This window comes from Dermacentor albipictus, chromosome 9 (genome assembly GCF_038994185.2).
Source record: "Dermacentor albipictus isolate Rhodes 1998 colony chromosome 9, USDA_Dalb.pri_finalv2, whole genome shotgun sequence".
Classification (NCBI taxonomy): Eukaryota; Metazoa; Arthropoda; class Arachnida; order Ixodida; family Ixodidae; genus Dermacentor; species Dermacentor albipictus.
In genome coordinates this window covers 37082745-37109756 of record NC_091829.1, presented here as the reverse complement: position 1 = coordinate 37109756, position 27012 = coordinate 37082745, and the positions used below count along the sequence as shown (strand labels likewise).

General features: G+C 45.0%; 1 protein-coding gene across 9 annotated transcripts; it reads left to right on the top strand.

The window, feature by feature from the left end:
• Positions 1-141: 141 nt before the first annotated feature.
• Positions 142-24656, top strand: LOC135906538 (uncharacterized). 9 transcript variants are annotated; one of them, XR_010565763.2, is made up of 9 exons: positions 142-225; positions 7022-7294; positions 7661-7735; positions 12941-13053; positions 14330-14615; positions 14999-15073; positions 18580-18760; positions 20898-21087; positions 22935-24656. XR_010565763.2 is itself a non-coding variant. In XM_070524771.1 (7 exons), the coding sequence occupies exons 4-7, from the start codon at positions 12999-13001 to the stop codon at positions 23071-23073; spliced, it is 450 nt and encodes a 149-aa protein (XP_070380872.1). In that variant the 5' UTR covers positions 142-225; positions 7022-7294; positions 7661-7735; positions 12941-12998; the 3' UTR covers positions 23074-24656. The 9 variants fall into 9 exon arrangements, 3 of the variants coding, with proteins under 3 accessions (XP_070380872.1, XP_070380875.1, XP_070380874.1); XR_010565760.2 differs by having other exon boundaries at positions 14318-14615; XR_010565764.2 differs by lacking the exon at positions 18580-18760 and having other exon boundaries at positions 14318-14615.
• The last annotated feature ends 2356 nt before the right edge of the window (positions 24657-27012 follow it).

The following is a 27012-nucleotide window of genomic DNA, read 5'->3' as shown; positions in this document are numbered from 1 at the left end:
TGAGCCCATACGAACGTGTCGACGAATCTGCTACTGTTGGGGGCGATAGACGAGTGCGATAGCGCGAACGTAGCACGCGCCGGAGAAAAGACGGAGAGATGAGACCGCAGATACAGTGGGCTGCTCAGCTCGGTCGCCTTGGCAACAGCCGAGCATGCGCAGTCTCACCGATAATGGACAGAACGGTATCGAGAGCTGCCTGCGGAAGCCGCGGCTGCAAACAAGGTGAGTCGAACTGAAAATTTTCTTTCAAAATGGTTCAAAATAATTGTTGTCGGAAGTTAGTGAAATGCCGCTTTCCTAAGGCGTATAGGCACGGTAGTGAGAAAAAAAGTAATGGCTTTAAATGTTGCTGGGGAATCCCGAAGAAGGCTTTGTTCTGTGCGTTTATTGCCAAATTCTGGCACCGGATATTGCGTTGCCCAGTAAGCCTGATGTGTATAGGTCTGTAGCTAAAACGCGCAGTCGTTAGCGCACTACTTTCGGTCAGATGGTTTGATCGGAAGCAGGGGGAATGAAATAGTGTGTGGCTACTTGCAATGCTTGTTCTCGAAGAGTGCAGCGCACGTGCAAGCCTCTCTACTGAAGCAATGGCGAAAATATTCGTCGAGATTTAGAGAGGACAAAGCTTTTCTATGCGCTTCCGTAATTGGCGCCACTATAGGAGCTCATGTGACGCCTGATGCCGGTCATTCAACGATTCGGTTGTGGGTGCCATGATCTACCGCAAATACTACTACGTGTAAAATTTATTAGCCCACTACAAGCATGCTGTCTTAAATGGTGTAGCGACCTTAATGTTGTCCTGGCACCGAGGCACTTGCAGAAGTGTTTACGGTGTCCTTTTTGCATCCCTATCTTCAATTGAAGAAATCTGTTCAAACGACAGGACAGGGCCTGCGAGTAGAATGAGCAGTTTCGATCAATGTCTACTTTAAACTCTCGTAAGGTGTGTTAGCTAAAAAAGAACGCTGGTAAACCTAGTTACCGTATTTACTCGTTTCTAAGCACCCCCTTTTTTTCATGATCGCGATGCCCGAAGTGAGGGGGCTGCTTAGATTCGAAAAATCTGGAATAACCCCCCCCCCCCTTTTCGCTGCGACATCATGACGAGATGGGTGCGAGAAATAACATTTTATTTTGCAAACATCCAAAAGAAAAATCGGTGCAGACAGTGAGCCCACCGCTTGTGTCGGATGCTTAGTCACTATCACTGCCACTCACGAGTCCGCGCGGCTCTGCAGTCCGGCTGTGCGGCAAGATCGAGCCGCGGACGCCGTTGCACGTCGGGACTCCGACGGCTCCGGCTCGATGACAGAACGAGCAAGCGCGCATGGCGGTCTTGGGGGGGGGGGGGGTGCTTAGATTCGCATGCAAACTTTTTTTCCAAATTCTTTCGCGAAAGTAGAGGGGGTTGCTTAGAATCGGGGGGTGCTTAGAATCGCGAAATTACGGTAACTGGTTTCTTAATCCACTACTGCCAGCAGGTGTAACTGTTTCTCTGCCATCTTCGTTTTCAGCAATATACGAAAAGCAAAAAGCTGTAGGTGCTATCAGTGGTTCAGTGCGACTAATTTAGAACCCTTAGGAGAAAGAAATCCAGAGTGTCAAAATAATGCGTTAGTCAACCCTCCCTCAGTACGGCGTGCCTCATAATAATAGCGTGCCTTTGGCATGTAAAACTGGCTAAATTAACTTAAAGCCCTTTTTCTAAGTGAATCTTATTATTTCGCATAAAATGCCAGGAACAAGAATAGATAGTAAGGTATTCGAGTCTAAAACTCAACTTTAGGCACAGTATGAATTGCAGTTAACGTTCGCAGAGGGGGAAAAAAGGGCAGAATTGGGGTTCCCGTGAAGCCCGATCCTTCCAGGGGATGTTCGATCAGTTCGTGACTCTCGATAACTCAATGCAACAGGCATTCTGGATGGCATTATCTTTTTCCCCTGGTTGACCGAATGCGAGCTTATCTGGCAGACCAAACTCGCTGCGAAGTTTGCTATACAAAGAAACATATCATGCGGTTACAGCGAAGCTGTTCGTATGCGAGTGTGAAAGCGCTTGATAATGTTATATTCAAGTTTTTGCTGCGACCTAAGAGAACTAAATTGACTTCTGCATTGCGGAAACGGCGTGACGTCACGGGCCATGCCCAAAGCGAAGTGCGCGACGTGCGGATATAGCTGATGGGTGAAACATTTCCCCTCGTGTCATGGCTACCCTGGCTTATGGTGCGACGGATTTCCCCAATCACGCAAGTTCGCTGCCAGCAGCTGCTCGTCAGCGGCAAGCAGTTTCCTGATCATTCTTTTATAGACAGCTCGAAAGATGATCCGAAGGCCGACTTGCGATTATGCGACGTCGTGGATTGAAACCATACTGCTCGCTTAAGGCGTTTCGGCTTGCCATAGAGGGACATGATCGGACATGTGCGGTTGAGCTCACTGAGCTTTAGGGGTGCAGATGATTGACATCGACGATTGCGATCAAGAAGCTCGATCACGATTGAATGGATCCGGATCGAGCGAAATTGGATTCGCACAAGCCTGCGTAGCAGCACTACATCTAGATCTGGCTCTGGCGCGATCGACAGTGCCCATGTGGCAGAAGGTACAAATGCGTGTTTGCTGCAGTAGCAAACTGTTGTTCACATTGCTAGTTAGGAAAAAGACGATACCACTGCTTGCGTTTTCTGGCGATTTACGCGTCAAACTGCGCAACAACTCGCTGGCATAACCATCCGGCCCTGCGGAAGCGCTCGAAACCAACAAAGAAAGAAATAACACCCGCAATGCACCAAGCTGTCAGTGCATGCTAACGAGTGTGCAGGGTCTTTCGCCCACCAAACATTTCAGCGTGTACCTGAAGACCACGTGACCGACTCGTCGTGACGCAATCACGTGCGGAGAGGTCTGTTATTCACCGAGTTCTTATTTAAAGGGAAACTGAGGCCCTTTAGAGAAGTGAACTTCCAGCGAGTTCTTATAGCTATTCTATTCTTGAATACAAAAATCGCTGCTTCCATACTAGTTTACTAATAGTTTACTAATGAGCAGTTTACTGATTCCAGCTTCCGTACTCGAATCAGTAAACAGTGAACGCGATTGTAGTAGTTTGGCAACCACAGTGCAGTGACGTATGGTGCAAGAATGCGCGGAGCACGGTGGCAATTTCATCCTGCAGAAATGCCGATTGCTGCTACTTTATTTGGTCTTAACTCAGCCCTATGTGCTCTGCGGGCGAATATTGGGTGGTAAATATGTACACGGAGACGTAGCTGAGCTTTCCGCACGCTTCACGACAATTCGCTGCATGTAAAGTCCTCGAGTGTTCGTGTACATTCAAGTAGAAGTGTAACTGTAGTTGTTATCAAGTACAGCTGTGCTCATTTTCATTTTGGAACTGCATCAAACAAACGTGACGTTAGGGTTCAATGAACCGTATTTTGCTTCGAACTAAGCGGGTCTTTTTTGCAGCTTAGTGTCAGGAAGCATGCCACCAAATCGAAACTGCTGCGTCTGTGTTTCTTGGCGGTTGCCGTATTCGCTTGATGCGAATAACGGTGGGACGGACAGGTAGGCCAAGTTCCGTTTCCGAGTGCGCAAGGCGACCAAAGACCAAGCTGCTGCTTTCGAAGTTGATCAGCTACGCTAAACTAAGTTTGATTGTAGCAGTGATTAGATATACGCGTTCGGGTAATTTCTGCTGCAAAGTGCTTTTCCTTCCGACTCGCAAAGTGGGCGCATCAACTGTTAGGCAAGTTCACTACAGCTTGCCAGCTCAGTGCAGAATCCCATTGCAGTTGACTTGAGTTCATTTAAAAAAAAGCTGGTTAATCCGTAATCCTGAAACGCAATTCGAAACTTGTTGAAAGTGCACTCAAAGAGTATTGCAGCCAGCTTTACATTTGTCGACGTTTTGCCCTGTGCTTGTACTCGTCTTTCGTTGCATGATTGGTGGAAAAAATACGGAATCAGGTACATGCAAAAAACAAAAAAGAAAAGAAAAAAATTGCGCAGAAAGAGAAGTTATATGTAGAGCCGGCGTACATATCATAATTTATTTGAAGCGAACCTTTATTCTCAATGAAGACAGGGCTGTTATTTATGTCAAATTTAATCATGAAGCTTCACCTGTGCAAAGACCAGTATCCTATGCAAAGAGTCAATTTACGAATGTTTATGCCCTGCAAAGGTCGCAAACTTCACCTCATAGAATTTTTGCATTTGTGCACTACATCGTTCAGAAGCTATTCCGAAATGCAAATGCCAAATGGTAAGGACGCACAGTGTGAGATGTCTGCGTAGCGATGCCAGGAGGACGAAGGCGATGCGTGAAGTCATCGAGGGAAGAGTGCTGATGACAGGTGTATGTGCAGAGAACTAGGACACATTTGTAATCGCGCCAAATCTTGACACAGTGAAGCACCTGTAATCTGGCGAAGGTGGAGTTCGGCGCAGGCTTTCTTTGGAACACGTAAAAAGGACCACGTGAGATATATCGTGTTGGAAACAATTTAATGAGAGAAAAAAATTTAGTGAGAGGCGTTCGTGTTGTCCACTTCTCTACTCTTGTGTCCTGTTTGCCCGCCTCACTTCTTTTTTGCATAATGAATCCTCAAGGTGCTCTACTACTTCGCGTATCACACTTGAGGTCCGCAGCCAATAGTTAAAAAGTTGAGGAACTAAACATAACTAATGCGCTAGTTAAGGGGAAAATTAAAAAAAAAATAGCCTGAGCAACTCTAGGCTAGTGCCAACATTATGCATTATGTTCAATTCGCGTCCGGAGTGCCTTTCAATTTTAAAGCTTTGGCTTAAGTTATGTGGGTCAGCCTGTAGGTGCTAATAGTTACATACGCGTCGCGTGGATGTACCCGCAAACGTTATTATATAACAGCTGTGTGAATACCCGCAAATATTTCCAGTGCGCACCTCTCTTCTGTATAATAAAAAGTATTCGTATATTCCTACATATAATATTAACTTATATCTTAACCTACGTATCCCTGAAGTACAAGGACATCCTAACTAATTGGCACATTATAAAAAAAAATTGGTTCCTCAATGCACTTTATTTTCTTTGAATTATCCTGTCGGTATGTTCCACTCGGTGTGTGACACTGTGACACCCGAGGTACATAACTTCTTGATGTATATAAACGTGTGTCACTCTCCTCTGTGCGTACACCTGTCATTGCCATTCTTGGATCGACAAGCGTAAGTTGCCTTTGCCCTTGTGACATCGCTGCTTAGATGTGCGAGATAGCGTCCGCCTTACTTAGTGTTTAAATTTCAGCATAGGTTGTGAACGATGTAGTCTACAAATATTAAAAACAACTTCATGAGAATAAAGTTTTGATTGTTGTGGTGAATGAACAAACATTGCATGGGTTAGCACTCAACAGGACGAAGGTAAACACACTTGTACGCATCGCCATTAGTTGTAAAGCTTTTGATTGTATGCTTCACTTAAGCTTTACTTCTCATAAGTTGCAAAATTTGCTGAGGATCAGCATAATGTAGTTGTCGTGTGGCATGCCTCAAATATTTTGAAGGGATAATTTGGGGCCAACTTGGACATTGCAGGATGTACAACAGCACGAAGATACCGGAAATAATATTCTACTCTGGACCACTTACTAACATTTCGTACTTCATTATGTTTGATATGCCGCGTTGGTTCTTTACAAGTCAATTACATATGCGCTGCCCCGTTTTTAACAATATCAGCTGATAGGCAGCGCAAACGCTAGGTCTCTAATCTTCGACTTGCTATTCGAGAAACTACGTTATCCAACTAAATTCTTGACTCCTTGTACTTACAGTGTGCCTGCCTTCTCGCGAATATAAAACTGCTAATTAAACTGTAACTTGGGCTCTTTGGTAATATAACACATACATACTCATGGTGCATTAACGGACTAATAGAAGCCAAGCAGGGAAGCATAGCGCGGTGTTCTAAAAAATAAATAAAAAATAAGAGAAATATAAATGCTGTATGTCATCCATTGCGGGGTACCATATTTTTTTGCGATAGCGCAACGAATGCCACACTCACGCACGACAAAAACCAACCGGCAGATCTGTACCGTAATGCCCAAGTGGGGTTCTTGAGAGGGAAAATAAACGATATCTCCTTTCTTCTCGAGTATTTGTCGCTTAATTTTGTGGCTTATTGCCCAATCCGGCAGCCTTGGTTCGTCTGATTAGCTACTGCACCTCATTGCGTCTATCAGCGAAGGAGACCGCCAAAAGGTTAAGCAGCGAAAAAGCAAGCAAACATTAAAGTAAAAAAAAATAAAGCAATCATCGTCGTCACCATCAACCTATTGTTCTTTCCCAGCAGTTTCCAACAACCCTTGACTTGCGCGAGCTTATTCTATTTTACTTTTTGCCTGTCATCTTCCCAATTTCATCACACCATCTAATTTCCTGCCGTCCTCGACTGCACTTCCCTTCTGTTGACGCCTGTGTTGTAACCGTAACTCTACTAAAGCACCGGTAATTCGCACTACGTATTACATGGCCCGCCTAGTTTCATCTTTTCTTCTTGATGTCAACTAGAATAATGGCTAGTCCTAACAATCTGCTCCCCTGTCTTCCTGTGGGTGAATAAAAACTAGACAGACGCTGGTGCTTGGTTGGTTGGTTGAAAAACTTTGAGGTCCTGCACTCTACAACTTATATTTTAGCCGAAAGCGCTCAATCAGGCAGAAGCCTGGTTCCGCCTATTCCACTGCCCGCGCACCGTCTGCATGCTGGGCGTGTCGTCGTCTTCTGTGACCAGTTGTGCGCTACAGCTACATTATCACTCCAGAATGCCAGTAGAGAAATAAGTCTTGTCGACGCACTTCGGTTTCGAGCTGTACAACCTCTGGTAAAAATCAGCTTGTCTACCCACTACGCCACCCCCCATAATCCCCGAGTTGCTTTGGATTATTTGCAGGCTAATTTTTTGTGTGCAGTTGTGTACGTGCTTTCCTTCAATCAATACCCTTGACGCCAACTTGGCTCACAGGGAAGTTCTAGCGGCCCGGTGTCTTGCAGACCGCCCGACGGACCTGGTAGCCAACCCCTCTAGTTCGATGGGATCTGGCAGCCTGCCGTGCTGTCATGGTGGCCAGATGTTTGAGCAGCCTGGTGCCTTGATGCCCACCCTGCGGACCTACTGATCAGCTGATCTAGCGAGCTGGTGTCTCGATGCCCGCCCTACTGACCTGGTGGCCAGCTCTTCTTATCGCCTCCTATAGGCTGCTGATCATAAGATCATGCGTGCATTATGAAATCACAGGTGGCCAAAACTTTTTCTATCGCAATTTCCTAATGAAAAAGACAAGTTGGGCGAGTTGTTGTTTAACATACGCGAATTCAGCGTCTCTGTCAAGTTCATTCTTTTCGCGCTGTTTGATTTCTGCCATTACTTTATATTTCAAGATTGGATTCGGTGCAATAACAAGAGATGTAGTCTGAGTCGATATCGTGGGTTGATTTCGCGTTGGCTGCTATTTTGCCGCTGACCATGCATGCGGTTGCGCGAGTGAGTGCTTACATTCTTTCGTTAATACCTTTAGCCTTTAATGCGTGAGCGCAACTCAGGCCACCTTTTTTGAAGACACCAATAAATGGATCAATCAATGCTCGCTCCTCATTATTATAGGACTTTCCGGCTGCTTTTGGTTTAAAGAACACGGGGACGTACAGCCGGGTCGAGTTCAGCCTACTAGTATGCAAGGTAAGCCCAGTCTTTGCGTCTTTTTTGAAATAATCATGCTTAGTCAACTTTTGGTGCGGCAACAACGCACAGTACCTTCTACTGTTTTTTTGCTGTAACCACTCTCTATTTCGTGCTCGTGAAGTTGGCGTATGTGTAGCTGGACGAATGAACTACGTCTGTTTGTTGAGGGAAGCCTATACTTGAATTTGATGTCTCGTAGTTGAAAAAAATATGTTCGCCACTTATTTTAAAACGCAATTGAAAACTTGCTGATACAGCAAGATTTTTTATTGTTTCTCTCGTGGCAGCATCAGTGGAGAATAATGCTGGCCGAAAGCCGATGTAATATTCCATTTGAAGTGAAATATTTTTAATATACGGTATACAACGAACGGCGATGCGCACAATTGTTTCATTTCATCCTATGTTTATGCACATTGCAACCTTCTTCTTGTATAGCTTTTAGAACTTTGTGCTACAACGTTCAGAGTCGTTCCGAAATGAGAACACCAAATTAGGCTGATGCACAGTCCGAGACGTCTGTGTGGCGATGTGACGAGGACGACGGCGACGCGTGATGCTTGTCTATTGATGAGTGCTAATGAAGGGTGTATGCACAGGGAAGTAGGACACATTTATAACCACATGCATTCTGGATATATCCGGGGAGATCGCAATCTTGAGTAATCGCAGTTGGGCAGCTATTCGTGGACTGTCAGCGAGGGTCACGTACTGTCGGCTGTGGCGGCTACGTGCTTATGTCACTGAGCATAGCAAGAGTGATTGTTTCATGTGGGAAAGTACAGTTTCTTTGGTGTTGGTCAATGAACCTAGTCAAAATGAGAAACAATCGCGTGGTCGTTCCCCACGCTGCATTATTAGGAAAACCAGTGTAGCTTGCAACATTGTTTCTAACCGTGCCTGTTTTCTTTGCGTGCAATATGCACTGTCTGTATTTTCTTATCTCACTGTATCTCCTATGGTGTTGGGCTGCTGAGCACGAGGTCGCGGGATCGAATCCCGGCCACGGCGGCCGCATTTTCGATGGAGGCTAAATGCGAAAACACCCGTGTGCTTAGATTTAGGTGCACGTTAAAGAACCCCAGGTGGTCAAAATTTCCGGAGTCCTCCACTACGGCGTGCCTCATAATCAGAAAGTGGTTTTGGCACGTAAAACCCCAAATATTATTATATTATTATTATCACTGTATCTCACTTGGGTTGTCTATTCAAACTTGAGAAGTTAATTATGGACCAACAGTTATTCAACAATAATAATAATTATCATCGTATAATCGTCACATTACTGTCATTTTGTAATCTTGTGGTTGTCGTGCTCAGCATGTCGGTGGCATCGTTTACGCGTCACTGGGACGTTGACCTGATTGTTGTTGTTTTCGTATATCATTGTTTTCGTTACTGTGCGGTTTTATTCGCACCCCTGTAGTAACGTCATCGTCGTCTAATTTTCGTCATAGTCAACATTGGTCGCATTCATCACTGCTGTGGCCAAGTCGTCGTTTTGCCGCGGTCGTATTTGCGACACCATCAAAGTGTTCGTGTTATAGCTGTCACCATCACGTCCTCGTCAGTTTTGTCGTGCTTCAACCTCGAACAGTCATCGTACATTGCCTTCTCAGTGTCTCTCTTTTGTACGCACTCACGCACGTGTATGAACGGACACGCATGGACACGCACACAAAAGTTTTGCATGGCAAAGAAGATGAAACATCTCACAAAACCGTGTGGAGCAATTATTTGTGTATGAGATAGTTAGGCAAATATATATTTACACACACAGTGGCAAATAGCGTAAACATAGCGTTAACTATATACACAGTGTAATAGAAGAATCTTTAAGAGCACGCGCTTCTGCTTGCTCAGGTGTTGAGGTAAATGTATGATTTGATGTGAAGCTCTCTCATTCTCTCTTTTTATCTCCATCTAAGCTCGTTATGAATACCGGCAAAGTAGTGCCAGTGCGCACCTCTGTTCTGCATAATAAACACTGCATATATTCCTACATGAAATATTACGATGCAATAACTACACATAAGTATCCATGAAGCAGAGAGACGTCCTAATGAATTAGCACATTATAATAAATTGATTCCCGAAAACACTTCATTTTCTTTCACTTATCCTGTCGGTATGTTCCCCTCGGCGTATAACACTGGGACAGCCGAGAGACACAACTTATATACGTATATAAACGTGTGTAATGCCTCTCTGTGCGTACAACTGTCATCGCCATTCTTGCATCCATAAGCGTAAGTTGCCTTTGTCCTCGTGACGTATCTGAGTAGATGTCTGAGACTGGGCGTCCGCCTTATTTAGTGTTGTAATTTCGGCATTGATTGCAAACGGTGTAGTCTAGAAATATAAAAAAAAACACGAGAACAAACTATAGATCTTTGTGGTGAATAAACGCAAACACTGTTTTGATTTACAAACTCGACAGGATAAAAGTAAACACACTTATACGCATCGTCATTGGTTGTATATAACTTTTGATTGTACGCTTCACTTAAGCTTCCCTTCAGAGATATTGCAACATATTTTTTGCGGATCAGCATAATTCAGTTTACGTGTGAGATGTGTTAGACATTTCGAAAGGACAACTTGAGCCAACTTGGACATTGCAGGATGTACCGTAGCGTGACGATACGGGAAGCAAAATAACACTCCTGCCCATCCAATGACTACGTTTTATGTGCCGTGTTGGTTCTCTATAAGTCAATTATATATATGCGGCACCGTTTTCAACAAAATCATAAGCTGATAGACAGCGCAATCATTCATTCTCTGCTCTGCGCCTTGCTACTCCAGAAAGCACGTAATCCTACCCAATTCTTTACTTTTAGTCCTCCCAATGTACTTGCACTTGCCTCTGGCGAATATATAACTTTCTTATGAAAACGTTTACAACTTGGGCTCATTCGTAATATAACACAATTATACTCATAGTGAATAAATAAACTGATCGAAGCGAAGCCCACAAGCATAGTGCGATTTTCTGACAAAATAAATAAATATAAATATAAATAAATAAATATAACTAAAAAATATAAAATAAATATAAATGCCACATGGCATCCATTCCGGGGTAACACAATTTTTTGCGATGAAGCAACGAATACCACACTCGCACATTACAAAATATCACCGCTCCTTTCAGTCCATGAAGATGGTCGAACAGCAAAGCTGTATTAGTTACACCGAGTGTTGCACCATGCAAGTCAAACTTCGCAAGTAATCTACATTGTAAATCTTTTGTTTCACCATCCTTTCACCTCACTTTTGCTTAGGCATGCTTCGCGTGGTGAGCATGTTTTATGAGTATTTTTTCGTTTTTCTTGTGGTTCTCAAGAAGAAGAAGAAGAAGCTTTAGTAAGGAATGGTCCGGCAGTTTTTGTTGTCGTGATCCCAGGTGGCGGCTCGAATTCCTTGGACTGGGGCGGCATCTTAGCCTTACTGGACAAAGCGACTTTTTTCGGTTTGCGCGTGAGGCAGGCCCTACGATGACGAGCCCGTTCACGAGCCAACTCTCGCTGACGCTCGCGGTAGGCAGCTTCTTCCTCAGAAGTACGCGCTACTCGTGGTCTGCCCATAGTTGTAGCTGGGATGGAATGTGCGGAAGCACTAATCAAAAGCCCCGTGTATAGGATGCAAAGCCCACCACTGGAGATGCGGGCGATGCAATCGTTTTGACGATTGGTTGGATTGCTTTGATGATTCGTGTATTTGTGTTTCAATTTGAGGTTACACATACTGCGATGGAGAGAACGACGTCATTGACGGTATGCCTGCAGTCCGGCGTTGTCGCTTGCTTTCCTTGTCTCGAGTTTCCTCGATGGTGGGGTTAGCAGCATCCACCCGGTATTGCCACTTGCGATTCTTCAAAATTAAACTGCTTCAAAATTAAATCTGTCCATCAGGTTCATACCCCCTTAAACAATGGCTCAAACCCCCGTAAACGTTGCCTCTATACTACGACGACAGAAGTGAAATTCTGCTAAGCTGCCGATCATGATTTCATGTGTGCCTCATGTGATGCAACTCATTTTATTTTCCTGTGTGATTCCTTCCCTTGATGATCATCTTTGAATAATTTGCCTTGATTTATGGTATTCGAGAAATTGATTATTAATCCCGAATACTGTTCCCTTGCAACAAGCTTCAGCATTACCTTATGGTCTTAGGTATACTAATCTTAGTCTTTACTCTTTCATTCCATTGGCTCAGTCATGGCATAGTAGTCATACCTTAGATTTATTACCAATTCCTAATAGACAGAAAAGGAAATATTTTATACGCGCGAGAATGTCGGCACCGACAAGCTGGAAGGTTACAACCAAGAATTCATTTTTCTAGCAAAGCTCATCACATGCCCACGGACTTTAGGTGTAATGGGCTGAATGTCAAACCTATGACATTAGACAATCAGTAGGCAGACATTACGCAGGGAAAACTGCACGTTTTGGCAAGCGAAGGTCCAATGAGCACAAGCCAAACGTCAGGAGAATGTGGTGGTGGGGTCCAACTTTCAGACATACGGTTATCGCCGAAAGCTGAAGGAAGCTCGAAACTTGCATATTCATAAATATTAACAATGGCGAGAGAGAGCTAAAAGAAAAATATATGGTGGTTGGGTTTGTAACACATTGTCATCGCATGACAGTGATTCAGGTTTCATGCCATGAAATGCGGTATCATGAAGTGGGTGGCCTAGGCCCTTCTGCACAAGCTATAATTTTACTCTTCATAGCTCCGTTTTGATTTGTCGCTCTGAGGAGACCTACCATTTTTTCTAGGCTTTTACAGAATGACTCATTTGTTGGGAGATGGCGATATGTTCGTGTGATTCGTTTGCGTTTGCGCGTTTTTCTTTCGCTTTCCCTCATTCACTGTCCACACGCCTATTACTCTTTGCCAGAAATCAGCACGGCCCGTGCCTTCAAATATCAGCTTACGTTACTCTGTATGTGATTACGTAGGTGAATAACTATCATCCAGGCGCGAACAGCCAGTGGTTGGAAATCATTAGGAGGGACGATCACACCGGATGTGTGCGCGTATACGGCCGAAAGTGTTTCTGCCTTTGTACCAAGCTCAGTATCTGATGGTGTACAGAATAGGGGGTCAACGTTTCACGTCCTCATCTCTTTCAGCGCGCTTCTCACATATACTTGCGATGTCTTTTCTTTTTTCGCTGGTGCCAAGAACGAACAGCACGAGATCGACGTGGTCGTGCCGTGCTTACATCAGTTGGGCAAAGACGATGCTGACCTTTGATGCGTCGTGGGAGCACAGACTGTACGCACTGGCCAGAAGCGGTGAGCGCATCGAAATATATAAATAATATCTTGCATCGTACTCTTTACACTGTCTTTTGCTGTGACAGTGTGCCACAACACAGTTCCATGCAGACTCGAGTACACCAATGCTTCTGTATTTCTTATCTACAATCGTTTATTTCTCAATATTCTTGCAGTTTTATGGGTGCGGCTTCAATGGCTGCATTTGTAATTCCAGAACTCCAGCAATGAAGGGGCTTTTGTCTACCTACTTCCCTTTCCTGTCTTAACATATCTGGTAAAATTAGCGCAGATCCAGCCAATAAGGCGCGCCTCATAATTCCCGAGTTTCTTTCGTGTACTATAGGCATATGTAAAGTGCAGCGAAAGGAATCGCAATCCGGTTTTCCGGGATCACTCCTGATGAGCGATAACACAAGCGTATTCCGCGTAAATCTGTTACCCGCGCTTGCCATTGGCCATTTTATTCAGTGAAGCCGCACATTTTCGATCGAGAAAATATATTAAGTGTACATGTCTGCAGCCAATTGGGGCCCACAGTCGTTTTAAGTTAGACTATGAAGTTGTTTAGCTCACCTACTCAATACTGACAGTATTCAAAGAGATACCGACACAAGGTGAAGCCTTAACATGAAAATATTGCAGTTGCACTCTTGCGCGTTACAACTGTACCTTCTAGTTGTTGCCGTTAGCATTCCTTAACAACAACGTGTTTGCGGTATGTTTATCTGTCTGTTTTTTTTTATCCGTGTCTAACCTGTTCCACGCCTAGTAGTGTCACGGGGTAGTTCGTGGTCTAATGGCCAGAACACCGGGGTAGTGAGCTGCGGTGCCAACTTGGGTCACTGGCTGTGTAACAGTATGTGGAACACCTCAATGAACTTCTGTCATGTCATTTTGGGTCACTGAGTATGTGCCCATCGTCACTAAACCTATTTTACACCAACTTTGGTCACTGTAAAAGTCCTGAAAAGTACATTTTGATGGGGCCGATGTGAAAAACGCCTGTATACGGTGCACTGGGTGCAGGGTTATGAAGCTCAGATGGTCAAAATTAATTCGCAGTCCCCCACTACGGCGTGCTTCAGAATCATATTGTTGTTACCGCACAAAAAGGCCCAGGATTCAATTTGTTTTATGTACCGCTGCGTGCGTACTGCTATTCAGTCAATATACTTAAGGCCAAACTTGGGTTACTTGGTATGTGCCCCTGTGTAGCCGCCTGTGTGCCCCTGTGTAAGCATTTCAATGAACACCATGAATGAATGTCTTTGGTCATTAGGCTGTTCTATAGCGGCCAGTTGTCTTACTGCCTCCCTGAGGACCTGGTGGCCAGGCCTTCCAGCATGATGGTGTCTGGCAGCCCGCCCTGATGACCTGGTGGCAAGCTGCTTGAGCAGCCGGGTGCCTTGATGCCCAGGATCTACTGATCAGCTGATCTAGGGACATGGTACCTCGGTGTCCGCTTTGCTGATCTGGTGACCAGATATTCTGGCTGCGTGATGTCTTGCTGTGCACCCTGTAGACCTGGTAGCCAGCTGCTCTTGTCGCCTCCTAAGCTGCTGATCATACGATCACGGGTGCGTGAAGGAATCCCCACTAGAAAATTTGTTTTTCCTATAACAGTTTCTTCATCAAAGAGACAAGATCAGCGACTTGTTTAACAAACGCAATATGAACGTCTGTGTTAACTTCGTTCTTTTTGCGCCGTTTGATTTCTGCCATTGCTTTGTGTTTAAAGATTGGATACGCAGCAATAGCGGGCGATTTAGACGGAATTGATGTCCAGGGTTGACTTCGCGTTGGCTGCCATTATGCCATTGACCGTGCGCGTGTTTTCGCGAATAAGTGCTCACATGCTGTCGTGAATAGCTTTAGCCTTTAACGCATTGATGCAACTCACGCCGTGATATTGCAGACACCACGAATTGGAAGAAACAATGATCGCTGCTCTTTTATGTAGGAGATCTCCGGGGCTTTTGGTTCGAGCACCGCGGGGACGAAGTGTCGGGCGAAGTTCCTCTTCCTGGAAGACGAGGTAATCACAATTCTTCCGACTGTTTTGAATTAGTTTCGCTTTATAGATTTTTGATGTGTCAACCACGCAAAGTACCTCCCACTGCTTTTTGTTGTAACCACTCTCTTTTTCGCGCTCGGGAAGTTGGCGTATCTGTGGGTTGACAAAAGCACTACATCCATTTGTTCAAGGCAGCATGCCCTTCAATTTGTTGTCGCGTAGCTTAAAGAAATTCCCTGTTCGTTTCTTGTTACAAAACACAATTCAAAACTTGGCGGTACAGTATTCTAGGAATACTGCAGCAAGGTTTAAATTTGCTCACGTTTCACTTTGTTTTGGATGTTTCTCTCGTGGCACCATCAGTGGCGAATAATGTTGACCGCATGCAGATGGTATATTCTATTTGAACCGAAGCTACTTTTAATAGACATTATACAATTAACGGCGATCAGCACAATTGTTTGATTGAATATCAAGTATGCATTGCTGTTGTACTACCTTTCCTTGATATTTCGTGACACGTGCACCTTTTCTCGCCAAACTGGAACTAAACAGAAATTTGTCTGAGACACTGCAGCTATATGTGATGGACATGGAAGTCAATTTTCAGAGCTTGTGTCAAAATGGTGGGCAAGTATTGTAAATGTAGTCGTTACAACAAACAATTTGTTTCCTTTTCTTCGTGATGCTGCACTCTGACAGCCGTATATAGCACCGTAGTATGCCAGGTTGTCTGTTTTAAGGTAAACAAGTTCATTAGAGATGCCACCTGGTGGATACTTGAGTTTTGTCACATGGGCGATGTTTCTTGAAGAGGTGCATATTACTTCCAAACAAATTTCAAAGTGGTATGAACTGACCAAATTGGATAACTAAAGTTAAGTAATTATGTTAGCATATATGTACTATTTGTGGAATTTAATCAGTGCAAGTAATGAAGTAACTTCAGTTTAGCGAGAACGCGTGTGGTTAGTCCTAGTTTTAAGAAATATCTGCGGCGAAATGCATTGTCTGCTTGAAACTTGTAAGCAGTCAGCAGTGTTTCAGCAGCGTTTTCAGCAGTGTTTACAGTGTGAACTGGAGTGCCAGTGCGTTTCACAACAGATTGCTAAGGAACGAAGTTTTGCTCAAATATTGCTTATTCCAGTTAAGCTTGAATCTCTCATTTTAAACTGTGTACTAAAGTTCACCAACATCAGTAATGGTAATCCCAATAATCCCAACATTATCAACAATACTTCACAAATTAAAAGTTTTAACAAGTGAAGTATTGTAATGAGTTAACATCCCTTTTAAATTTGTATTGCAAGTATTGTACACCTGTGCAATAATCAAGCTGATGTGGCAAAAACTGAGACCACAGGGGACCTTTAATTATGGTTCTATTAAAATAGATTATCCTATATATCCAAACAGGTATCTCAGACACTTTCAATTCTACCGATTTTAGACCTCAACTATCAGTACGGGTATGCACCTGCTGCCATGTTCAACATCCAAATGAAAATTATACTAAATGGTGGCTTAGTAATAGTTGTAACCTGAAGAAGAAATGTTTCGTGATAATGCCACACCAGTCGCCTAGCATTAGGATAGGTGACTTCAGTACTGTCCTCTTACCGTCTGCGATGTCGCCATGTAGAAGTGGCCAGGGACGGAGACGGAGGAGTGCATAGTGAAAGCTGAGCCAATCCAATACGTGCTTCTACTCGAGCCCTACCCTTACATTCGAGAAGATGGCGTCCAGAATCACGGAGATTAAGGCGACGATTAACAGACTATGAAAGAAGGGTACCACACTGTATGGGAAAGTGTAGATCAGTGCCGTCTGTGCAAATAGGGGATCAAGGGAGGACACCAGAAGTTATATTAGGTAATGATTCTTTGCCTTCAATTCTGTTTATAATTTTATTCCTCGGCAGCATTGCAGCAAGTAGCTTAGTGGTTACGGCAAGTGGCTTCGGCATTGCTCAACTGAGCTCGGGGTTGTGGGTTGGGTCCCTGTGGCAGTGACCATATTTCGACGGAGGTGAAAGGCAAAAACCCTCGCGTACTCAGATTTAGGTGCATGCTAGAAAAGCTCAGGTGGGCAAAATTAATCCGGGGTCTGCCACTAGGGTGTGCCGCATAATGAGATTGTGGTCTTGACACATGAAACACCACAAGTTAATTTTCCCCCAGACAGTGTCCGATACTGCCAATACGAAAGACTTGGTGCCATGCCAGTTAATGGTGAAGGACCAAAAGAATAAAAAATGACAGATTGTTTGCTGATATGACATCAGAATGCAAATGTCAGTGTTATACTTGTGACTGGGCAATCTCCCAAGCATAGATTGAATCAGATCAAAGGTTACCCCATGCAAACTACAAGAAAAACATATGCAAAGAAATTATTTAACAAAAGGAAGTTTTCTTTCCTTGCATATCATTTACTCGAATTAAAAGATACAGCACAGCCTTCACTCAAATATAAATAAATGACCAGCACGTTAACAAGCCAACTTAACCTAGATGTGATGTAAGCGATATGGCGCCGGGCAGGTGGTTTCAATGTCAAAGCGAACACGTACTCAGATTTCAAGAACTGGTTGTTGCAGAAGTGTCGAGTTTGAACAGAACTTTCTGATGACTACTAAGCGATCACTCTGAAAAAGGATGGGGCAGGTGAAACATGAATAATTTCAACGTGAAAAGTAAATGTTCACAAATTCCATTGGAGAGTAGGTATGTTAAAGGCGGATCATGTAAGAGCAAAAAGAGAGCTCTTCTATATATATGGTTGGCTTAGAAATGGCTGTACGTACAAAACTCTAGGAGGCAGCAGGCATGGATCATAGTTTTGTAGAAGTCGGGCTCCGATATTCCTAGTGCACTGTTGCATTAGAACGACAGCAAGCTGAGATAGTTGGTGAGGATTCATAAGCAAAGAAGGGATAACGCGTGCAGACACGGCATTCGTGTGCGCAGATACAGCGTTCGTGTTGTCCACTTCTTTGCACTGTTGCATTGAATCCTAACGAAACATTTAAAAAAAATTTGAATACCGAATTCTCGTATTGAATAATTTGTTTCGGCACAGTATTAGATTCAACTTGGGTTCAAAATCTGGGTTATTCATGCACTTGCACAATATAAACATGTACATGAAAAACTAGAGTATAACTGAAGTTTTTATTGTCCTTGACTTTAATAGCACTTGTATTTCCAAACTGTGGTGAGTCTATGGCAGGTTAAGGTGGTTGCCTGAGTGGTCTGATGGCACAATAATGCACACAAGTGGCCCTAGGTGACTACAATTAGCAGCAATCTTCGTCACCCTGGTGCTGATGCGCGTGTAGCAGCACAACATCTTTCTCACACAAAAAAGCTTTCGACAATGCTTTATAGATTTTCTATAGAAGATCATTTAAAACGTTCAGGAAGGGAGGTTTTACGGAACGCTTAACGAGGGTTCTCATAAAGTTCAGAGAGTGGAAGATCATAGAAAGATTGTGATTATAAAAGCGTGCACTCATAACCACAAGGCCAGCACCTGTCCAAAGAACACTGCCCTGTAGACGTCCATGGGCACATTTCCATGAAGACCCGGGTGGGAGAGCGTCCCTTGCCGGCGCCTCGACCCAGTTCTCGACTCGCTGGCTGGACTCGAACACCGCCTCTGGTGGCATGTTGTCCAGCGTCACAAGATCGACCGCGGTGCGCAAGGTATAGCGCAAAATTCTTTATGCATCATTGTTTTACTTTAGCCTCTTTAATGTGTCTTGTGCATTCTTTCCGCTTTCCTTCCCTTTTTGTTGTGCTAGACTGCTATCTTCCCCACTTATCCATGAGTCCTGAGTATGCTAATAAACTGCCTATCTGACCTTATTGTTTATTTGTGCTTTTAATACACTGCATTCAAAACATGTAATCTGCTCACACAAATTTAGTAATGGCGTGAATATACTGCGACGTCAAGAATACTTCATATTAACGATGAAAACGGAATTTTTCATCATTAATACAGATCTATTCATAAAGTTCTCTATTATTAGTCTATTCTTATATTATCAGTTATCTATCAGTAATTATTTTTTATTAATAGAGAACTATTCGTAAAGTTTTCTGCCTTAAGTTACTTTCACTTCTGACACCATTCGATTGGTATTTCATTCGGGTTTGAAAATCACTACTCACAAACCCCTATTGAAAGTTCAATACAGGCAAAATAGCGAATGAGAAAGATGAAGGCTGATGTTATGATTGTCCCCAAAATATAGGAGGCACCCATCGTGCTCTTTCAAATTACGTTCAATGACTGCCTGTGACCTGGTGTACCATTAGCTTTCAGTGGCACTAGTTTTGAGAGGCATACATTTTAATAGCCAGGAAGCAACGTAGGCTCATGTTGTTGTCGGTGGGGTTCTAGGAGGCCGAACAAGGATAGTCAATGTAGGATAACTACGGCAGTAATTCACGTTGAGTGCCGCGGTACACCATGCGACCCCTCAATATAATGCCTCTAGAGAGAAGAAAGAGAAGATAGTGATGTAGAACTTGACACTTTTATGTTTATACACGTGGCTAGATGGAAATTATGAAAACACTTAGTACCCATCCAAATATTACCGGCTGCTTGCGTCACTGAAGTACAGTTGGCAATTAGTACTGGTTGTAATACTACATGCAATCCGTATATACTGTTTGCCTTGAAGGTGCTGCAAGACAAGCCTAAAATGACGTCTACGAAAAAACTTTGCTGGCAAACATGACATGGCAAACAAAAGTAATAGTGACATTGAGCGAAGAGGCAACAAAAGCAGATCGAGTCACTGACTATTCATACTTGGGTATCCACCGCTTTGGGAGATATTAACAGACAGAGAAGTCTAATGACATGAAGTCTTTCGATAAACGTCGCCGCACTGCAGATAATTGTTTTAATCGTAGCCGCAGCCTGGGATGCAGTCAAGTTTCTTTGCCCATTCACCAGCACAGTTGGCAGTATATTACCCCACTCTCCCGATATCGCACACTCCAGACATTCTACACGGCTTACTGCAGACGGCGACCTACCGCATGTCATCATGGTAAAGATATCATAGGTAGGTTGGTGGATGGTCATGATGATGATTCGCGCCCTGGCGGACTGTCGCCCATACTTGATGAGCATGAAGCTGTCTAGGATGTTCAAGACAGAAATTGGCTGGTCTAGCAATACCATATCTGCATTAACAAACGAAACGTGGCTGCTTGAGCTATATAAACATCACTGAAGTCAAATGTGTTATCAGCAGCAGGCTTCATCAGTAGATAACATTGCGCCCCGAAATGCAATGCATAAGGCTGTGAAAAGTGCTATTAGCAGTTCAGAGTAGGCGAGAACATATGGTGCCATTTAATTTCGTTGAATGCCACTTACATTCTTGCCCAGAGGTTGGACGTTTGCCTCGCATGGAATAATGTCGTATGGAGTACAGCGGATAGCTGGATTGCATAGACTGCCCAAAGGCGTCGCACCTATTGCCTGGTATGGTACGGGCAAGGTGGTTTCACATGTTTCATGCTGGTTATGCTATAGAACACTAATGACGACTGCAGAAGTTTATGACACTCATGTGAAAGACAAACCTAAGGTGACGCTCTTTCGCACTTCCCTTTATGTGGACCTATGTTATAGCGTTTGCCAGTCTATAGTAACCCTGTGGTAATCGATTTTTTATTGAAATAAAGGAATGAACGGCACGAAATTACTCCTGATTGCACTCTAACGTGGCTGTAACTGTTTAACCTGGTCAAATAATCAATAAACTCAGAAAGACGAGTATATGTCATTCTCACTGTTGCCTCTGCATTATCCCAGGTCGACCTGACTTCCGTAGCAGCGAGGTGAACAACATCCCTTGCAGCACGATGTCAGGCCACATGTACCATTTGCGAGCAACGTAGGCGACACAGTGCTCCAGCCTTGCCGGTGACATCAACACTCTGTGCTGTCATCGTGAAGTCGGCTGCTCCACTTTGGATTTTGGTTGGCCAGGATGTCCAGCAGGGTTGAGCCTTCTTACCCTGCATCTTGAAGTGCAAAAATATATTGTGCATGTGGCTCGGCCGCTCATATTTGCAGATGCGTGTCTTTTGCTACATTTCGACGATATTTTATGTCAGCGATGCGCCGTTTCAAGGATATTTGAAGCTAACAATTAACGATCTCTGGATGTAGATGTCAATGTAAATAAATTCACCGCTTCGGTTAATCTGACTCGCAAGGCTGCGCGCTAAGACTTATTGAATATGCGAAATGGCTAAAGTGTGTGTAAAAGTGATACAAAGAGCGAGTTTCAAGTGCGGAAATCAGCTACAACAAACTCGAAGCCAGCCGTATTCGCAGACGGAGCTCGGCACGCCTTTAACGGCCGCACTGCTGGCACGAGAGAGCACTCAGGCTTGCTCATCCGGCGGTCGATGATTGCGCCGTGGCTTCCAGGTACGACATTACTACAGCAAAGATGCCAGCCGCGATCGACAAAACGCGTAACCGACGCACATTCAACATGGGTGCAGCTGCACAAATCGAGGGGTATAAACCCCGGCTCCATTCCAAAAAGTTTCCAGCGGCATGGAACAGAGTGCAGCGCACAAAACTGAAAAAGGTGGATTAGTAACGAAAGAATGATGTAAACTGCTTTTCTTTTGTAGGCTGGACATTCCCGGTCGAATCAGGAGCATAGGAATAATTTGCTAATAGTGAGCTTAATAAAGCACGTTTGGGGGCAGCATCAGCTTAAATCCAAACGAGAACAATCCTGAAATTATTCACACATTGTTCCGTTTCCAACTTCACCTGCATTTGTGAATGTGTTTTTCATAAGAGTCCAAAGCGTACACTCGGTACTACTAATCCATGTTTAAAACTGACTACGTCGAAATTCCATAATTACCTTAACAGGCATGCCAATCGGTTATATTGTGTCTCGGTTTCTATTTATGCTGATGGTGCAATGATTCAGATGTGAAATGTTGCACAGTAGTAAAAATTGGGTATTCATGCTAGTATTATGGATTTATTGGACTGTCTAGGAAACGTTTCATTGAACTAGCTTGATGTGTGTCTTGTGATGGGAGCAGACAAGAAGCACTCGTCTCTGTATCACAATTTACATACTGTGCCAATTCATTACTTGTAGGCATGCTTTTGACACACTTCAGCTGCCTTGACAAAGCACAAGTATGCCATTGACAGTGAAAAATATGAAATATTCTGAGTTGTTGGCCGTTAATAAGACGGGCAATAAAATGGCCTGTCTTTCCATGCTAGAATTGTCTGGCATAGAGCACGTGGGTTGCAGCGTTCGAAGGTTTATATCTAGTTGATACGCACTGTTCTATTTGTGTCCTTGCTTGACGATGAGCATTCTGATTATAAATATTTTTTTTCGTAGACAGCCTAGGGGACGTTTTTGCTTATTTTTCGCGTGTTGTGATGCGTTGTGGTTTGAGTGTCACTTGGCTTTTTACCGTTCATTGTGTGTCATGTTTTTTTTTCTGTACCTTTCACCATACCTTCTCATCAGCAATGTAATGGCCCCTTACACATCACTCCGATGAGGAGCCTGCAAGGTACTGTAAATAAATAAATAAATAAGTAAATAAATAAATAAATATAGAAAGAAAGGAAAGAACCAGAAATAAATTAGTCAGTTATACTAAGGTTAGATGCTACTTCAGCTGCGCTAGGAAGCGGGGTCCGTAAATTTCTGCTTCTCGCTGTCCGTAGCACCGACTGTCAATCGAACAGTACGCAAATTCCTGACAATTGAGGATAACGCGAGGCAAGCATTTATTTCTGCCTGAAGGAGTTTCCATGCCTCTCCATCTTTCGTTTTCTTTTTTGTTACAGTTCCAGAGCAGCGTGGCTCAACGGAAGTGGCGATGATGGCGAGGATCTCCCAAACACGGACTTCGGCGAATCCCTCGATTTGGAGCAACCTGCTGCGCGGGCCACGGGACAGCCGCTGACCCCGACTGGAGAGTTTTAGCTCGATCGCAAGGTCTCGAACCGGCGTCAAGGCAGCCACATTCACTGTCACGACGACGTGGCCATTCGCACCGTTGCTGAAAATTACGACAAACGCGTGGTTCCGCACACAAAAATAAAGTTTGAAAACACCGCTGACCAGAAGCCCAGAAGACGAAGACAACGACGACGTGTAACGCCCATGACGTGCAAGATCGCTCACACTTCACGTACCACGGCTCGAACTAATAAGTGTCTGCGGGGTAGGTCCTCACTAGGCTGAGGAGAGATTGAGGTGGGTCATCGAAATAGAGCACCGATAACACGGCGACTTACCGAGTTATAGAAGTGATAGAGGCAGAGGAAAGACAAGGAGTGGAATGTTGGTGAATGCATGAATATCTGAACGGAAAACCACGTACGAGTGCAAAACTTGGCGATGTTCACAGGAGCGCATGCTATTCGCCTGCTGTGTTTTTTTCCAACCCACCAAGGTGGTTCAGGACCATTTTAAACCTGTGACACATAACGCACCTTCTGTATACTGCGCCGTTTGCGGCTTCTAAATTCAAATTTGTGCAGGTAAAACGTTATAAGCTATATTCGTGGAAGCCAAGTTTTGGTTTTGAATAGCTCAGGAATCTAATTACCAACTACAGCGCTAAATATCTTTACTCACAAATTCTACTATCTTTAGTACAAGTTTGCACTACATAGCGTGAAATCAAAATTCTACGAATTTAGAACTGTTTTTGAGAATTGCAGGTTTAAGTACTCCGAAGTACTGTTCGTTTCAGTGGTTGGTGCTTTGAACAGCAAACTCGTCAAAGTAGGTATCTGAAAACTGCAGCCATGGACAACGAAGCCTGGAGTGAGACACGTAACTTCCCCTGCAGTATTTACAGTGCGTATTCACATGGCACAGGATGGGTATGTTAGAGAAAATGAGGGATGCCTTATCGCGTGCCGCTCCCAACTGGCATATGTGTGCAATCGCCGTATAACAATCAATCAATCAATCAATCAGTCAGTCAGTCAGTCAGTCAGTCAGTCAGTCAGTCAGTCAGTCAGTCAGTCAGTCAGTCAGTCAGTCAGTCAGTCAGTCAGTCAGTCAGTCAGTCAGTCAGTCAGTCAATCAAACATGCTTGTTTTGCAGGAAGTACACAAAACTTCCCTGTGGGAGGCAGACTAAAGGCGAGAAAGCCTGACGAGGTATTGGCCCCCTGAAGGTTCAGCCACTCGAATGCACGCATGCATTGCATGTACTTTCGGGCTGTCTTGTGGCTTTATCGCGTGCTTTTCTTTTGGGTGCTCCTTCCTCTTGGTAAGAACAGGTGTGCGTGGTGATTAGCCCAACGCTTTGTTAATGCTGTTTGAAGTTTCTGCCTCTAGAATCGCTGCTTCCTTCCCTCGTGCAGCTACCGTCTTCAAGCTCTTACGGACGCTCTTCACGATTTACGAGTCGCCGCTAAGACGTTCTGAAAGTGTTTCGATTTCCTTGCCATTGTTAATTTCGACGTACGTGACGCAAAATCACATCCATAACCTATTTTCGTCCTCACTGCGTCGTGTGCGCATGTGCACTGCATAAACTAAAGGGTGAGAACATTCCTGAGATACTATAGCGCCAAACAGACGACACAGGAAGAAGAGACACGGACGAGCGCTTCTTCTCTCTTCTTCCTGTGTCGTCTGTTTGGCGCTATAGTACCTTAGTAATGCACCAAGTAGCCCAACAAAAAGTTTTGCTGGTGAGAACATTCGTTTGCTTATAGGCGGCCTCCCACTTTATGTGTGTGCGTGTGTCCAAACGATACATTTAAGAGCTTGGAAATAAAATTTCGTTGAATGAAGGCCGTGCGTGTCCAGTCTCACTTCGTTTTCCTCACGAATAGTACCTCATACGAAGGACCCGTTCACTACCTACAAAATAGCACGTTCATATTTACGTTGCCGTGTGGAGTTTTCTTTAAGCGTGGACAAAATGGCACCAGCCAAGCGCAGAGGGCAAACAAATCAATCGTTCTGTCAAAGGGATACCTGTTCCAACACCTTATCACCGAACATGGCAGCATGTCACAGCACTTCAATGCAGGAAAACTTGCACCCTTTGGTGTGTATATTTGCCACACAATAATAATCATCATCGGCCTTGGTTGCGTTTCCTTTTCTTGAAAACGCTGCGCTCGTTACTTTCCAGTCCAGAACGCTCTAGCAGGCTGACAACGCGCATGCAGTTCGTAGCTTGCAAGTACTGGGCTCGCAGCGCTAGAGAAAACAAATGCGGGAAATACAAATGATAGTAATTCTTGTGTGGCAAACATATACCGCAATAGGTGCAACTGTTTGTGGAGTGTACCGAACCGGATCACAAATTGCAACACAATTCAAGCGTGTATAATGGTTCGGCTGTATTCGGGTATTCCAGGCACGGCGCTGTTACTCTCAGCCACTGCAATGTGGACGCAGAGTCTAGCATCGCAGCGCAGCCAACGTGACTGACCGCGGCCGGTGCGCATGAACGGGTGCCAGCACGCGGATAGAGCATGCGTTATCTCGTCTGCAGAACGGACTGTGTGAGCGTAGGCCGCGACAGCGGCCCAGCTGGCCAAGCTACTGGTCGACAAATAAACACGGTTCGATGTGCCGTTCCGGTAGCCGAGTGGCTTGAGTGTTCAACTCGCACCCTTGAGTACGGTGGTTCGATTCCCGCTGCCTGCATCGTTGTGGGAAAAAAAAAAACCACAGCGCTGCGGGTGTCGAGGCTCGAACCATCGTGTGGACGGGTGGCTCGAATCCCGGTCGCTGCATCGCTGACAAAAAAAGAAAAACAGCGATGTGGATGCCGGGGCTGGAAGTGTCGTCCCTCAAGGGTCGGGGTGGACGCGACGCTGGGTCCCGGACCGCAGAAGGCCACCTGCATCCTAGTACCGGCGTAGCATGGCGAATGCGCGGATTGTAGGCGGTGCGCATGTCGGCACAAGGACGCAGATGGCTTCTGGCCGTTCCGGCACCCAGCTGTACGCCCTGCACACCCAGCTGTACCGGAATGTGGCGGATAAGAGGGACTTTTGTGTCATGGTGCACATCATTTCCTCTCGCTATCCCCCGGGTATCCTGAGAGGGTGGATACTTGTTGCTTTTGTGGGAAATGCGAAGCGCACCCCACGGGGTACAACAGCATAACACCCCTAGAGGAAACGCACCTGTAGGAGACCCCCCCACCCTCCAAAACAAAACCGGCCCACCTTCGAGAGACGTAACCCCCCCCCAAAAAAACAAAGCGCCGACCCGTCCACCTCCAACAGACACGACCCCCCCCCCCTCCTGCAGAAGGCCGACCCACCTTCGAGAGATGAGATCACATCTCTCAAAGGTGGGTCGGCCTTCTGCAGGAGGGGGGGGGGGGGTCGTGTCTGTTGGAGGTGGACGGGTCGGCGATTTGTTTTGGGGGAGGGGTGTTACGTCTCTCGAAGGTGGGCCGGTTTTGTTTTGGGGGGGGGGGGGTCTCCTACAGGTGCGTTTCCTCTAGGGGTGTTATGCTGTTGTACCCCGTGGGGTGCGCTTCGCATTTCCCACAAAAGCAACAGGTATCCACCCTCTTAGGATACCCGGGGGATAGCGAGAGGAAATGATGTGCACCATGACACAAAACTCCCTCTTATCCGCCACATTCCGGTACAGCTGGGTGTGCAGGGCGTACAGCTGGGTGCCGGAACGGCCAGAAGCCATCTGCGTCCTTGTGCCGACATGCACACCGCCTACAATCCGCGCATTCGCCATGCGACGCCGGTACTAGGATGCAGGTGGCCTTCTGCGGTCCGGGACCCAGCGTCGCGTCCACCCCGACCCTTGAGGGACGACACTTCCAGCCCCGGCATCCACATCGCTGTGTTTTTTTTTTTTTTTTTGTCAGCGATGCAGGGACCGGGATTCGAGCCACCCGTCCACACGATGGTTC

Coding starts and splice junctions, on each gene's coding strand:
- LOC135906538 (XM_070524771.1), top strand. CDS start 12,999: ATGCTGACCTTTGATGCGTCGTGGGAGCACAGACTGTACGCACTGGCC. Junction 13,054..14,998: donor GTACGCACTGGCCAGAAGCG/GTGAGCGCATCG, acceptor TCTTTTATGTAG/GAGATCTCCGGGGCTTTTGG. Junction 15,074..18,579: donor TCCTCTTCCTGGAAGACGAG/GTAATCACAATT, acceptor CATAACCACAAG/GCCAGCACCTGTCCAAAGAA.